We start from the raw sequence: 16,840 nt of genomic DNA, 5'->3' as shown, positions 1-16,840 counted from the left end.
ATTTTGAGTACTTAACCAAGATATATGGTAATGCATCCATCAAGTCACTGTGAACAGCAACGTCACTTTAACACCTTGAGGCTGATGCTAAGTTGTACAGAAGCATCTTTTTTTGGTGCAAATTGTGCTTTGAAAAAAATAATAAATAAAATGTTATGCTACCATCAATATACATTTAGCACCTACAACACCTTGCGCTTAGAGATGTTGAATGGGGAGAGAGGGGTCTTGCAAGTTGTGGCCAAATACAGTAAAGGTGTGATCACATTAATTATGGCGATGATGATCAGCAGCCAGTACTGATTGGCTGAGTGCACATGCATCCATCGCCCTTATACTACTATTATTAGTGTGGCTGCTGCAATCTATTCACATCATTTAATTGATATGCAATCGGTCTATAGCAGGAAAGCAGATTCCCAAATGATTGTTATATAGGGCAAGACCACGGATGTTAGCATTTCATTGTACTTAATTTGTACTTTCATTTTGTAATTGCAGTCTTATTTAATTGTATTTTACATATTAAAAATACTATAATCTCATTTGCCAACAGTGTCCAGACATAGAGAATGTCTTATGTATACAATACTACATTTAAGCACAATATTGTTTATAAATGGAGTACTGTAAGTTTAGCATTTACTACTAGCACTGTCAAGCCACATGTTCTGGTGTAATCCAGGGGTGTAATTCTATGTCAAGTGGACCAGGGGTTCCCACCAGACCATATCCAATTTTGAAAAAATATTACACGAAGGTTGGCATATATGTCAGATTAACTATGGGAAAATTTTACTTCACAATATGCAATAGTAGCATAAGTTGGGGGTGGGTGTAATGGCTACCGACTCCGCAGTGCACAATCAGCAAGTGGGGGTAATCTTCAAAATTGGTCGACTTGATACGTAATGACCCAGGCATATATACTACAGAGTCAACCTGGAGCATATACTACTATTCAAAACTGGCACATATGTTGCCCTTGGAGAGCTGGGTTCTCCTTGAGATGTGGCCACCTCTAATATGTTGCACAAAATGCATTGGCTCTTTTTAAAAAAAAAACATTAAGGGCACATTTTGAGTCTGCGCATTTGATGCTTAAGATTAACATTGATGAAGCACTTGTTCTTAGAGAATTAACAGACTACAATCTCACATACTGTATACTGGGTAATCATACAAAATGCCTGCATCCACTGTTTGTACGCCACAGCTGCCAATTCATGTGCCTGTGACTTTCAAATGTTTGGTGACTGGCACAATTCTCACTGGGTAATGCAATATTCTATGAAGCAATAATGGCTAATAGAGATTAAGAAACTAAAGCTTGATACTATTCAGTAGTATTATGACCATGGCAATATCTCATTGTTAGAAAAAAAATGAAATTAGCATTTTAATAATATTTCTAATAATAGCTGCAGAAAGAAGAGTCTACCAGCCAGCTACAAAGCCAGTTTTAGCTTATACGTATTCATAGCCAACATAATTACTTTATATAAAATATTTAGAAATCAATATTAATAAAATAATGGATAAATTAGTTGCCGTAGCAGAACGTGTCTTTAGCTGCATAATAGAATTGCAATATAGTAAAGATTGTGAGGTCTCTAAAACAAATACAGAGAAATAGCTCCAGGCTTGCTCTCTAGATGTGTTCCCTGCATATATCTCTGCCGTCTTACCACAGGAGTGGACATGAATTATATATGCATATTTCCAGTACATTTTCTTTATTCTTTCACAAAAAGGAATTCAATGCATAAGAACTATGTAACATTATATACAACATTATCATAGCATGTTTATGCACTGGAATATATTTTCTTATTCACCTTATTTTTATAGGATTACTCTGTAAATTATGCAGAGTAAATGCATATAGCTGACATGAAATAGCAGTGATTTAAATATTACTCTATAGTTTATTGCTTATTCTGCTAGTGCTGGAACAATGATCCAATGCTACAGACCGGCTTCCTATATACAGATCTAGGAGCATGTACCCTTTATCGATATTCAGCAATGCAGGTAGTGAAAGTCGAATTCTTTCCTGGCGCTAATCTCAAAACAAGTCACCAAGAATTAATAAAATTATATTGCCAAAAACAAAATACAACATCAGTAAACCTTTTTTGGAAAGTTTAAATGCAATGTTGTGTGCCTTACTGTATGGGGTAAAGCAGCTGTTTGTGGGGAACCACACACAACGAATGAATGCGAAGGATAGAAGTTGTACTTTGAAAAGCATCAAGGTAGCCTACCCTCAACTGGCAATATAACTAATAGAAGATACTCAGTGAAGGTTGATGAATGCATAGAAGCCAATGTGATTTGGACAGCTGGAGTATGTACCCATGGTTATATCATGCACCCCATTTATCTTGACAGTGAAACGTTTCAGAGCTTCTTATGCAAAAAAAAAAAAATACATTTTCGACAACACCAAGTAACCAAGCCCCAGAACATAACTCGTAGCAGCACTATGTCATGGTTGAGCTACACATGAATGAGCGTGGTCCAACAGCTGCCACACATATGGAAATTGAAAGTGCACATGTGATGTAATGCTGGAGAATATGGAGATCCGAGTGAGCGGTGGCTCATTCCAGGGGTTTTAGATTCTTGCAAGCCATTAAACAATGCGAACAACAAAGGGGCTTCTGGGAAGGCTTGTGATGCAAAGTTTACTGCACATTACAAAGGGAAAGAAGTGTGGGGAATATTCTTTAGATAGTAGGGCGAGATGAAAAGTACATGGTAACGGAGTGGCTTCCCAGCAGTGAAGGAATTATAAATTGCACATATTCATTCACCACCTCCGACTTCCAGGTGATAACCACTTCGCTCAGTATGCAGCATGTAAAACCACTTCGCTCAGCAAGCAGCATGTAAAATTGCTCACTTGCAGTCCAAGCTACAAAATAAACCCTGTCTTTGTGAGCTGTAGCTTTTACTCCCCATTACCACTTTTCGCTGATTTCAATATCTGAAGCTTCAGCTCTTTTATCATTAACTCTAACTTTTCCCGGGCGTCTCTCTCCCTCCGCAGCTCATCCTGCAGCTCTCTTCGGTCAGTTTCGGCTTGGTCCAATCTCTGCCGTAGTTCTGTCAGCTGCAGGAAAAGAATGACACAGCATAAGCATGCAACAGACCACAACATAGCTTAAATAATAGATGAATATAATGTGGGGGCAGCAACCATATTTTATTTGTTTGTTTTTACTTTTTTTTTTAGACAAAAAGTTAATTACTATAGGTGCTGTGCTAAATCTGGTCAATAGAAATAAAAACTAAACACATATATAATAGAACATAAAAAATTATACATAAAGACACTTCCCATAAAAATTATGTCGTCTGTAGGTCAGAGGCTGAGACCTTCAACATCAGGAAACATTTGAGGGGAAGAGTAATGTACAAACAGTGTAAACCCACCAAAAATTCTGAAGCATTGATGATAGATACAGGATCATCGCCCCCTTCTGCATACTTCAAACAGGATATAAACAGGTGTGGGAAATAGCTGTGGGTGATCAAGCAACGACTGCATCAGCTAATATTCAGCATATGTCCTGGTATCTCCCCAGGGGTTGGGTATGAAATGCCGACGGCCAGGAAGCCATCTGACTAAATCCCCACACCATAAGTGGTGTCTAACCATAATTTACCCCCCCGGTGGTGCCTAACCCTAACCTCCCCTCAGGGGTGCCTAAACCTAACCCCCCCTCTTCCCGCACCCTAAACCAAACTCTCCCGGGGTGGTGCCTAAACCTAACCTCCCCCCAAGGGTGCATAAACCTAACCCTACTCCTCCCCGCACCCTATACCTAATCCTCCCAGGTGGTGCCCATCCCTAAACCTAACCCTTTTTAATAATTCATCAGGACAGCGTTGTTCTTCGTACATGCCCAGGTTTCCATCCCAAGGTGGTTTCTCTCTTCCACCTGAATGAGGAAATTGTGGTTCCGACATTTAATTCTCCAAACCTCGTTGGACGTGGTCCGTGCTCTGAAGATCTACATGGACCGCACTACTTCCATCAGGAAATCGGACTCCCTCTTTGTCCTATATGGATTCCACAAGAAGTGATGGCCAGCTAATAGACAGACTCTGGTTCACATGACTATCTGACAGGCTTACACGCAGACTGGCCTTCCTATGCCGGCTTCAGTATCTGCTCATTCTATTCGCCCTGTGGGTCCCTCGTGGGCTGCCCAGCATGGTGCCTCAGCTAAACAGCTATGCAAGGCAGCCACCTGGTCTTCTGTTCACACCTTTCTCAGGTTTTATGCCTTTGATACATTTGCCTCAGGATGTTTCCTTCGGGCGTAGGATTCTCCTGTCAACTTAGGAGCGTTCCCACCCTTGAACAACTGCTTTTGGACATCCAATATCTCCCTGTGGAGCCATATGGACCCTGAAGAAAAGGAGAGTTATGATAAAACTTATCTTTGTTCACTCTCTTTCTTCAAAGTTCATAGGGTCCACAAGGCACCCACCCAGACGCTCTTAACATCTATGGGTTTCTTCTCCTGGTCACTGCTTTCCTTCTCTGTGTGAGAGTGTGATTCTTCAGTGTACCAGTCTTCCTTCTCTCCTATCCTGCTCCTGCCTTGGGCTTGTTAACATAACTGAAGTGCCCTCGGGCTGTGGGCAGGGTATAAGGGGAAGGACCGGAGCATCCAGGGATTGAAAAGCTTAGCTGTTGATGTCCGGTCCTCCAGGTCCCACCTACACCCCAAAGTCTCACTGTGGACCCTATGGACTTCGAAGAAAGAGTTAATGAAGGAAAGTATTACCATTACTCTCCTTTTTAGAGTTCAGGTGGCCCACCCTCTCTCTCCTGAATTGCTGAATTGGAAGTGGGATGCTGCTATGATAGTATAACCTCTTCGAGTCACTGTGGGACTCTGTTTCAAGGCAGTGACTCGAAACACATCGGGGAACTTATGTACTGCAGTGTAAACCATCATAGCAACTCGGGAGCGAGAGTGTGGATCCCGAGCCACCTGAACATTAAAACAACGTTTGTTTAGCTGCCAACTCGGCAAAGAGAGAGTGGATCTGGTGTATGCCTGATCATCCACAAATATTTGACAAACCTGTTTATATCCTAATTGAAACAAGCAGAATACACCACATAGCCCTAAATACTAATTTTCTATCATCCATGCTTCATAAACTCCAATACTTTCCGTGACAGGGATTGGGATTTCCTACACTCATCTGTTTTTGTGGTTTTATTACTATTGTACAGTTCACTTTCCCTCATGTTTACGGATGTTAAAGGTCTCAGCCTCTGATCTACAGTCAACAGTGTTTTTAAAGGAGTGTCCGTCCACATTATTTTCTATGTTGTATTATATGTTTCTGTGTCACTATTGATCCGATTTATCGTTAACCATTTGTTTTCCCTTCATTGTTTACCTTTAGTTCTTAGGGGAGAATTAGGGTAATTTGTGAGGCTGTTCTATATATTTTATGTAGAACGACTGGTGGCACTCTGCGTTTTTCTTTGCAAAGTGCAATTTTAGACAACGTTTTGGGCCTCAACCTGTTGTCAGGAATAGGCGGAGGCCTGAATCGTTGAATAAAATTATACTTTGCAAAGAAAGAGGCAGAGTGCTGCCAGTCCTTCAATTTGAGCTTGGATAGGTTCGAGTTTGCACGCAGAGTTCGGATTTTTCCCTCCAAAAAACGGGACTCAGAAAGAGGCAAAACATCATCATTCCTGGACAAAAGTTCAGGAATGATGATGTTTGTCCATGCAAGACGACGTTTTGCCTCTTTCTGAGTCACGTTTTTTGGAGGGAAAAATCGGAACTCGGCGTGCAAACTCGAACCTATCCAAGCCTGCACATCCCACATATATCCTCACATACAAAGTGGCCAAAACGGTGGTAGTGGAAATTAATGGGAAGGTACCATATAGAATACACTGGAGCAATTAAACCTCAGGGGTTGCTTCAGCAATCTGTACCACCGGATTCTCCCAGGTCCCAAAGTCTACAACATCCATGGTATAATCAGTGGCTTTACCATATATGACTTAAAGAAGATCTTATTTTTTATGTTATCCAACGCAAAAATCACTACCAATTACAACTGATTAAAGTATACACTTTACCTAGTCATTCCACTAACTCAAACCTTGTATTAACACTCCCACAGAAAACATTTTCACGCATTGTTATCTGTATGAAAAGAGTGACAAGCAGGTTTAGGTGGGGTACACATTAGCCGATATTTTGGACGATTTGCCATTTTGAGGCAAATTGGAACGACATATCATCCACATCATTCACTGTGTATGCTCAATCTTGCATTTACGTTGTCCCATCTGAAGCACTGCATGTCAGATGGGACGACAACGTTGACGACCGCATGCAGGGTGGAAGGTGCAATTGTACACCAGATCGTGCAGTATGTACGGACACCCCATATATCCTTCCATCGGGCGTCGAGTCAGCTGCACATCGTTCTGATGTGTACCAGGCTTTAAGCCGGATACACACTAGATGATGTGTGTACCCAGCGATGGCAGATGCCAGGGTATGATATATCGGGACAGTCCATACACACTGCATGATCTGGTATACGACCGCCCAATATGTCTTTCCCCCTCCGCATCCAAAAATATGGATACAGCCGCCAGATCTTCAGATCTGCCTCAATTGCAGATCTGAAGATGCGATTAACGATGCACAGGAGCGCACAATAGTGCGTACAAAATGGCCGATATGTCGTTCCGATTCGCCTCAAAACGAGAAATCGTCCAATATATCGTCTAGTGTGTACCCAGCTTAACCATAATACAAAGATGTATAATCAACAGAACAAGGATACAATAGATAAGAACATTGCATTGAATGCATTCACCATGCATTTTCTACAACATACCTCTGCTGTCTTGTGTATCAGGCCCGGACAACGTGATAGCTGCAGGGTATGCTGGAACTTGTAGTTTCACAACACCCAGAGAGCTACAGGTTGTCTAGGCCTGTTGTGCATTATATTGCCAAATACTGTATATTACCATTATATGAGATAACATCCTGTTCTAAAAATAGATATGGTACAAAACATGTAAAGATTAAAAAGAAAAAAAAAAGTTACTACTTACATAAAAGTGAAGGATAAAATGAAGCCACTCTTACCTGGCTTGCATACTGAGCCTCTTTATCCCTCTCTGCATTAGAATCACAGGAGCATTTCTGCTTCTTCACTTGTTTCAGCTTTTCCTCTAAATCTCGCTGCTCATCATACAATTCCTCCATCTTCTGTATATGTTCTGTCTGCAAGCATTCAAACTCTTTTTGCAAGTTCTGCTGCTCGACAGTCAGTTCCTTCATAGCTTTTGAGTTGCTCAGCATTTCCACCTCCTGTCAAAGAGAAGTCTTAAATAAAACAGGAGGGTAACACAAAAGCCACATTCACACTACAAAATATATTTTCCTCCAAGTTAGAGGGACAGCACACATTGGTACTACTGTAAAAGTATGCAAGCAATACTATAAGCTCAGAGATCTGTACCTTCTAACTCTAGGGTGGAACATGTTAAAACATGCTCCAACACTAGGGGGCACTTTTGGACAGCTGAACTCTGTCTAGCTAAAGCCCAGAGGCTCTCTTTCATTTAGGGATGGCAGCAGAGCACACTTGCATTTAGTCACACTGTGTACAGCATTCTCTAAAGAACACTGATACAGTAATATATAATCCTTCTCATGGTTTCCAGCCAAAAATTTGCGTGAGGCGGGAACCAGGAGCCTAACTTTGGGAGAAACACACACACATCCGAATGCATAGAAAGGAGCATGTTAAATAGCTAGCAAAAAAAGGACAAATACAAATTACAAAAAAATTTAACAAATTATTTTGTTTCAGAAGAAATATTCTGCAATTCAAAAGACGCAGTTACATAAAGCATACACACAATATACTGTAAATGGTAGCTATGGGTTCACCACTTTCATTCGCAAAAAAACATTGCAATTAAATTAGGCTCAAATATATTGTTCAACACAATATTTTTTACGATATGCACAAATTAGCTTTCTTTCATTAAGTTGCTGGCAAACAGTAAAGAACGTGAAGTAACATGTGAGAACATAATTTAGTGTGTGTGTGTTTTACAGTATTATTGCTACTTTGGGGATACCTGAATGACTTGTAGCTTGAAATGTGAATAATCTCAAGTGTCTAGGAATTGCATTTGTGTTCCTGTGCTCATAGAACAGTGTATCTTCCAGTAGGCAAGGGAGCATACGGTTTGTGCCTGTGGAAAAGGATGTACAGCTTTATATCTTTTGTACCTGTGGGCTAACACGTATAAGTCTGCAGTACCCTGTCTTACTGGCAGCTCCTAGTGAAGAATATACATTACGACTTATTGTTATTTCCTCTATGTATTATTAATAAAGGTAATATGCCTATTGTCAGTAATAACATGGATATTCAGGGCACTTTACACCAGTCTTCAACACTCGCATAAGTTAAACCATTCACAAAACGAATAAAAGAAAAAGGTTACAGCTGTATACATTAGATGCACAATATCTGTGATATTTTGTACCATTATTATGTAATGTACACAGAAGATGTATCAAGCAGTGAAAACAGTGAAGTGAACCAGTGGAGAGGTTGTCTATGCCAACCAATCAGCTTATAGTCATTTTGTAGAATGTACTTGATAAATGTTACCTCAATGTTGATTGGTTGCTATGGGCAACTTCTCCACTGGTCCACTTTTCCACTCTTTTCAGTGCTTGACACATCAACCACACAATGTACAAAACTTACCATCTGGATTTGTTGTTTCTTCTGTAAAATGTAATTCAGTTTTTCCTGTTGTTTCAGAAAAGTTTTCACAACTTCTTCCATAATATGAGCCTTGTCATCCTCGCATACATCTTCCTTATTGCTCACGGGTGCACCTTTTCCCTGGTCTCCAGCGTCTGCTTCTGTAACAGAGGAAGATTGATCTTACTGGGGTAAGAAGCCACCCAGAGATGTGCACTCAGACCCCTAAGTATGAATACAAATAATGGACTGTCCGTGTGATCTGGGCAAGTTTATACATGCCATATAAATTCCAGCCTATTAAGTGAAACAGTTAGAGAAAGCTAGTCTCACTGTTATTATGGATGGCTGCTGAGTCTGTGTTATGGGGAAAAAAATAAATTCTAGTTTCATATTCAACAGGAAAAAAAAAAGAGCCCCTCAGGGAAAATCTGGATACTGGGAGGCCCTACACACATAGTAGACGACACAATGGGCCTGATTCTGAATTGCACGTAGGTACGCTCTGGCATGGATCTCATAATCTTTAGCAACTGTACACGTGTCAGAGCCTGCACATGCAACTTTGAGCAACTATGGGCAATTTAAAGTCTTATACATCTCAGCTGTAGCTCTACTTGTGAATGAGTGGGTGTAACTGGCTGGCAACGGGGGTTTCTCATGAAGAGAAGTGCTCCAAGGGTGTGCTGTGGGCGAGATGCATTCGGCATCCCGGCAGTGGGAATACCGACGCTTACATTACCGGCACCGGAATACCACGCCGGTCAGAATACCAGCGCCACCATCCCGACCGCCGGGATGTCGAAGGTAAGTAGCACGGTGGAGAGGAGGTTAGGGTATGCACTAAGGGGGGAGGGTTAGGTTTAGGCAGTAGGAGGGGGAGGTTAGGGATAGGCACCAAAGAGGCAGGGTTAGGGTAGGGAGAGGGTTAGCATCCCGACCCACATGTATCGGTATGTTAACCCTGTCGGGATCCCGACTGTCAGTATTTGATATCGATCCTCTGTGGGCATGTAGATGAAATTGCAGGCTATTTAGAGATGAGCGTACGCAGGGGACCGCCTGACCTCTTGCACCAAGCACAGGACTTGTGCAAGCCCTTAGTGAAAGCAATGATGGCAACCTTCACAAGCAGATGAATGTGGCCAGCTCTGCATACAAGCAGGTATCTGCATTCATCTCCGAGCATGTAACACAGCCGGATTGCGTACAGCTCTTAATCAGTCTCCTTATGTATAGTAAAGCCTATTCTTACCAAGTCCCACCGCGTATATTTTAGATAATCATAGTATTTTAGAAGCAATTGATGACTTCAAACATATAGTTGGTAGCGGATGCCATGTCTCAAGACATATTTATTGTTGAAGCTACCAGTCAACCAATATACACCAAGTTCCTTTTTATACTCCCCCACTTAAATGTTAATTCTGTGCTCCCTTATTCTGCTTCCCTAGAGCATGACATACACCTACAGAATTTAAATGCAAAACAATCTTACACAAATCAAATGAGGACAAAAAAGGTGAACACAAGCTGTCGTTGGGGGGGGCTTTGGGGGAATGCTAATGGAAATGTTTAAACATTTTTCGTTCACTGCAATCTAATCATTCTGTGTGAACAGAGATTAAATGCTAGTTCTGCTTGGCAAAGGGATATTGGCAAGACGATAAAAGGGGAAATGTTGGGAGCTATGCAATCTCTGCATATTTTATAGCTTGTGATTGTTTAATAAGTCTTTTTCAGATATAGGTCTCTGATCGTAAAGTGACCAGTAAACCTGCAAATAGTAGGATACATGTAGATTATCTTTTACTATAGCTGAGCGTACAAAAGAACATAGATAATGTGAGCAGTGTCATGAGACTGGAACAAGGCGGACCTATAAATAGTACGCCTTAATGCTGCCATTTCAAATAATCTCTGTACACAATAAGACAAACAGGATTAATACTTTAAAAGAATTTATTTCATCTCTGTTTATCATCTGTTAGCCTGAGGTTTTATGTGTTTTGTTTGCACTACTATAAAATTCACCATGTTACTCTTATGCCACATTATTAACCCCCTCTGCACTGTGCTCACAGCATGTGAGGCCAGCAGTACATGAAACCGGTTTGATCTCACATAGCGGGATGTTGCATCAAACTGTGGAGAGATCAATTAGTAACCAATCAGCTTCTAACTGCCATTTTACAGGCTATGTTTGAAAAATGAGTTAGGAGCTGATCGGTTGGTACTTTCTCTCCACTGCATATCTCTCCAAGGTTTGATACATCTCCCCTAGATTACTCAGTTGCCCTATAAAGAAATTATTTGGATAAATCCACTCTGCCATATTCCTGACACAGGAGATGTTGTACCTGAATAAAAACTCTACAGACACAAGCCGTTCTCTCATATTAAGGAGGTCAGGGTTTTGTCATATCTCTTAAAACGTATAAAGAATCTTCTACAACTATGCAATTACTGTACCAGAAATATAATAACTGTTACTATTGGACATTTTGTTTTTTACATGTATTCTTGATTCAAGTGTATTCAGAACAGCTGAACTGCAGTGTCTTATCACATTAGATCACATCCTCAGGGATAGCAACACAATTAGGATGATAATTTCACATATCATCAGAAAACTAAGCTGTTTATCAGGGCATCTCAGAATATTCCCGGGAGTAACACGGATTCTGGTGTTCATTCGTTTTACTTACGTGGTCTATTACTGGTCACTATATCAGATTTCACATCTACTCTCTCCTGTTCCTCTATGGAGAGGTCAGGATATGAGGTAGTAGATTTCTGTTTGGTGCTCCGGGCTGGATTCTCAGATGCTGCCAGTAATGGCTTGCTTGTCTCCATCCCTATCCTTATTTGTTTGGAGTCCTTGCATTGCGATACAGCAGCAGAGAGGGACACATTTGGGGCTACCACTTTATCATACATGTAGAGATAGTAACTGAAAAATAAGAAAGTAGAAAAAAAAAACAATAAAACACTAACATGACCAAAACAAAATTATTACAAAACCATTATCTTCTCTCCTGGGAGGTGCACAAATTAGAGGGAACTTCCATCAAGAACCACCCACCACACAAAACAGAGTGCAAAGGTTTACTGAGGTGGGGAAATTACTTGATGGTACAATTACACTGTACATGAGAAAACTGTAGGAGAAAAAGCACTATATAGAAATGCTTATCCCTATCAAGAGGAATCAGTCAGTCATTCTGTGGACAGTCATATTCTCGACAATGTCACTGTCGACAGCAGTATGCCATCTCCAACAAGGTTATAATGCTACTCAAAGCATTTGAATGATGGCATATTATAACTTTGAACATGCTGCTTTAACCACATGTTCCAAGTTACAGCATACTGCCGACACTGAAAAATGCCTTTTATGTAGCATTTTAACTTTGTTGGCCTTGTGGGGTCTGCATACTGCTGACATTGTTAACAAGTTCATTGTCGACATACCGTATTAAACTTCTCTGAAAGGCTACCAACCTGCTATCTCTGACAACAACTACGGTACATGTACTGCAGCACAGAATAGGAGTACTCTTATCACTGTCAGACAATAACGTAGGACAGCGGAGTATCACTTATGCTGGGCATACACTATGCAATTATCTGTCAGATATCTGTCCAATCTGGCTGGTTGAAATGAAAACCTGGTAATGCATGGGAGCAAATGACAATAGAAATTTGCTCCCAAACACTAGAAAATGGACCAGATTTTCCTTCCAACCAGACAGATTTGAAAGATATCTGACATATAATTGTACAGTGTATGCCCAGCATAAGCTGTTCCGGCAATATGGTATTAGCATATTGAGGCGTTTACTATTAGTGCAGCTATAGAAAATGACTTAACAGACACAAAGGTCTCTTTTTAAGGTAGCTGCTATTGCAGGTTGAAGATACTGTTACACTCATTTAAGGCAATGATTATGAGATAATAAAAAATCTGCATTCAATTCTGGAATATATCTTGGGAGTCTGATACTTGTAAGGCCACAACGATTCTCAGGAGCACAGTGCTCTTGCCAGTACATGGGATATTTACACTCATTAATATTCATGAATACCTGTCTGGAAGATGCATAGCCTCATGCAGACATGTACAAAGGTTAAAACAGAAGAAACTATACAGCTGTATCAGAGTATATTCAACATATGTTTACATGCTGCTTAACTTGAAGTTATGTATAGGTCATTGGTCTGTCAATGCAACCCTGCAGACACATTACATAATATACAGTGATAACCTGAGGGAAGTTGGACAGGAAGAGTAGGCCTGCATGCCTAGGAAAAACTGGTTTAAGAACAAATATGTTTATTAGGAAACATCTAATTGCTCTCAATGTGTCACAATCACAATGGATACAAATTAAAACAAACTTGTTTTTCCTTTCACATCCAAATAAATAACATCCATTAATCAATTTATGTCTAAAACGTGAGCAATCATTGTCTTGTCCTTCAAAAATGTAATCTAATTTACATTTTATTCAGAACATTAATGTTACAAGGAAACTTATGCACTGCAGGTGGTCAATATGGAAGATTTCCTGCAATTTATCGGCGGGCGGTTATAGTGAGAAAGCACAAGAGTGTAAGAGGGATTTGAGAGAGAGACAGACCAAGCACAGGAGAGAGAGCGCGAGCACAGAAGAGAGTGACAATAGCAAATAAAATCCAACTCAAAAACTGTATTTAATGACCTTCAAAAAATGATTGAAGCCTTTAAACCCTGTTTATTGTAATATATGTTGCTTTCTTTAATCAATCAATCTTTATGTGTAGCACCATTTGAATTGATAATGTGTGTACAGATACAGATTATGTGAATAACCTACTCAGAACTCCCTGTAACCTATGAATGCTCACAGTAATATACATGCAAAGGGAGTGGAAACATTGTGGGAGTGCTGGTGACTCTTGCTATGAGCACGTCTCCCAAACCTGTCTCTCACAAACCATGGGATTCTCCAATTTAGGTTGGGGGAAGCTGGCCACTGCAAAAACAGGCAGGTGGTGATGAAATTGCTGACAGCCTGTGTTTGCTGCACTTAAGCTTCTCTTTTTCGTATGATGTTTCTTATTAGCAGACATTTTACTGCTTATATTTTTTTGGCCTGATAAACTGGTGAACAAAATGATCAGTTGTTCAAGGACAAATGCAAAGAGAGTGTTCAAAAATATTGTTTGTTTCTAGATTGATTTTGCACAAACTGGGGCACTGAATGTGGCAGGTTCAGTTTCATGCTCATTTTGCAAACATTTTATATCCTTAATAGAGACCAATTAAGTAACAAATTCACATATGTAAACACAAGATACCAGCATTATACGTACATCTATGCAGTATCCAGCATTGTAAAAGCCAAGTAAAACTGCAGAATATGTTGTTGCTTTATAATTGAAACATGAAAATTTGCAGCAAAGGTATACAAAGAATAGCAAATTGGTGTGGCAAATTCCCATCTACCCAGAGCCTCACCTCTGGTAACCACATCTCACTCCTGCCTGCAAGACTTCTCCCATGCCGATACCCACTTCTGGATATCCCTACTATGTCTGATCAGACTCTCACACACACACTTCAAATGCTATCTCAAAACCCATCAATTTACTATTTACCCTACTTCCACCTGTATTAACCACATTAGAAATCACTGTCTTAATCTCCACTCTGAGCCACACTCATCCCTTGTTTCAGCTGCTCCTACCAACTGATACCCTCAGAGCCTCCCCTTTCATTCTCTACATTTGAGATTCATGCTATAAGCCGTTTCCCCACTGTCCAATGCTGCAAAGCACTGCGGTGCCTTTTAAGTGAACAATAATGATAAAAAAAATAAAATAAACCTATCTAGATCATTTTGTCGGAGCCAGGCTTACCGCGCAAAATATTTAGCTGAACAGCTACAGGATGACCAATACTATTACAGGATTTCAGTAGTACTGCAGTAAAGATTATGGAGCAGAAATCGCAAAAGAGAGCCCCCCCCAGAGTGTTCATTGCCCCCTCAACGGGCCAAGCATTCTCCAGTTTAGGCAAGCAGAATCTGGTCATTGCAAACATAGACAGACAGTGAACAAAACGATGACGCCCTGTCCTGTCATGAGTCCCAGGTTAGATTTTCAACAGTCATTCCAGCTTAAAAATGCCTGTTCAGTGCATTTGCACAAGCTGCAATATGCTTCAGGGAAACTTTGCTGTTCTGCTGATATCACCAACTCACATGACCAGCTAATAGTGGATGAATCTGCTGCTGGCACATGATAGTAAATATCAGGGGGAGAACACTGCATACTGTCAAACAGGGTGCACATGCATTGCAAATTAAAGAGACTCTATAAAAAAAATAATATGCGGCTCCCTTAAGGATATAATATTTGAACCATTTGAAAACACATTATGCTCCCAATCATGGAGTTAGTTATTGGTGTAATAAGAAATATTATGCATGACAGAATCAGAGATTAAGACAGTGATGAACTGGCAACTTCTATCCATCAGCTTTGACAGGGTACTCTTCATTATCTGTAATATATAATCTAAATATTTGACAATCTGTGGGCAGATGAAGAGATCAAATGATTTAAAGCATGGCAGATGCAAAATGAAAGGTGTTATCCCACATACAAACTTAGCAATGCAGTGCAAGCATTTGTCACATCCCCATCTATTTTAAATTAATGTTGTGTAACTCCCAATTATTATTTTGGACAACAGAATACAGGCGATAATCCAAACACTGATAACAGAATTCACCACCACCAGTGATAAAGACCAAGAAGCAAATACATCCGAACACATAGAATGGTCATAGTTATAGTGTTACTACTGTTAACATTATCTGCAATTTCTAAACCTTTAACCTCCATAATCAAGTTCCACTTAAATACAAAGAGCCCTTAGCGACGTCCATACTTAGTAATATAAATCAGCTTTAACATTCAGAGAACAATGTTGAATAGTGTCCAACGACAACTGGTGATTTTGTTTACCAGTTTTCCAGCCACAATGAGAATGCATGCAGGGTCCATTATAGCTGTTACATGCTTTATATCGGAGAGGCAACATTAGAAAGCGAGAAACCAAGGGCAGCATCTCCCAGGATATAGAGCCTAGAGTTCTAGGCATCTCCAGAGCGGCTGGTGTGGGGCTCCCTAGTGAGATATCACTATGGCACATGCAGCCAACAGGCTGTCTCCTGCTATTTGTAGCTTCATGAGAAAAAGGTTAGCGTGCCGGGGAGAATACGAAAGTGAACTATAAATGACTGCATCTTTGCAATGTTGCTTCTTGCAGTGCTAAGCGGTTTTCTTTAGCTGGCTGAAAATCTGGACATATTTGGACTAATAATGATAGTAATATGTTGCACAAAGTAAAACCCATGTTTGAAGTATTATACTTGTTTGGTCTAGAATAGGGGTAGGCAATTAGCAGCCCCCCAACTGGTGTAGAACTACAAATCCCAGCATGCACGGCCATAGGTCTGCTATTTGACCATGCTAAAACTGTTGCAAGGCATGCTGGGATGTATAGTTCAGCTACTGCTGGGGGGCCGCTTATTGCCCACCCGTGGTCTAGAAGGTTACATCCTAAAATCAGTGCAGACATTTATATGAGCCAGTTTATACTTCTATACCTTGGATGCAGCAACTGTGATCGACTGGTGCCATCATCTTCCTGCTTGATTATTGGGTACCAAGATGGCAGTTCCAAAGTCTGTATGTGTTCCATCTACAAATACACAAACAGAAAGCAAACTGACTATTTGATATTTTCAGTGTATAAAAAGATGAAGCTAGATTTAATCACAAAACAAAGAACGAATTAGATAATATTATAGAGGCAACGGTTTCTATCAACAAAGGCTAAAACACAAGTTGATCAAATAAAAGACATTAAAGAGAAAAATTACTTGACATTAGCCATTATTTATATGACACATGAGGGGGAATCTCAATAAGACCTTTAATACAATAAAGGACAGTATACTGCTCTTTAGAGCTCTGA

General features: G+C 40.3%; 1 protein-coding gene across 1 annotated transcript in view; it reads right to left on the bottom strand.

The window, feature by feature from the left end:
* Nucleotides 1-2,956: 2,956 nt before the first annotated feature.
* SKIL (SKI like proto-oncogene) overlaps nucleotides 2,957-16,840 on the bottom strand; it is a 30,325-nt gene continuing 16,441 nt past the window's right edge. The window contains exons 3-7 of the mRNA XM_088452325.1: nucleotides 16,470-16,564; nucleotides 11,517-11,761; nucleotides 8,809-8,969; nucleotides 7,164-7,388; nucleotides 2,957-3,118 (exon numbers count right to left, since the gene is read on the bottom strand). Of these exons, the coding sequence (XP_088308451.1) occupies nucleotides 2,957-3,118; nucleotides 7,164-7,388; nucleotides 8,809-8,969; nucleotides 11,517-11,761; nucleotides 16,470-16,564 (888 nt within the window). The remainder of the gene's footprint in view (nucleotides 3,119-7,163; nucleotides 7,389-8,808; nucleotides 8,970-11,516; nucleotides 11,762-16,469; nucleotides 16,565-16,840) is intronic.

This window comes from Taudactylus pleione, unplaced genomic scaffold (assembly GCF_031769625.1).
Source record: "Taudactylus pleione unplaced genomic scaffold, aTauple2 ptg000037l, whole genome shotgun sequence".
In the NCBI taxonomy this organism is placed as follows: domain Eukaryota; kingdom Metazoa; phylum Chordata; class Amphibia; order Anura; family Myobatrachidae; genus Taudactylus; species Taudactylus pleione.
The sequence above is the reverse complement of the archived record's forward strand: the minus strand, read 5'-3'. Positions and strand labels throughout refer to the sequence as shown.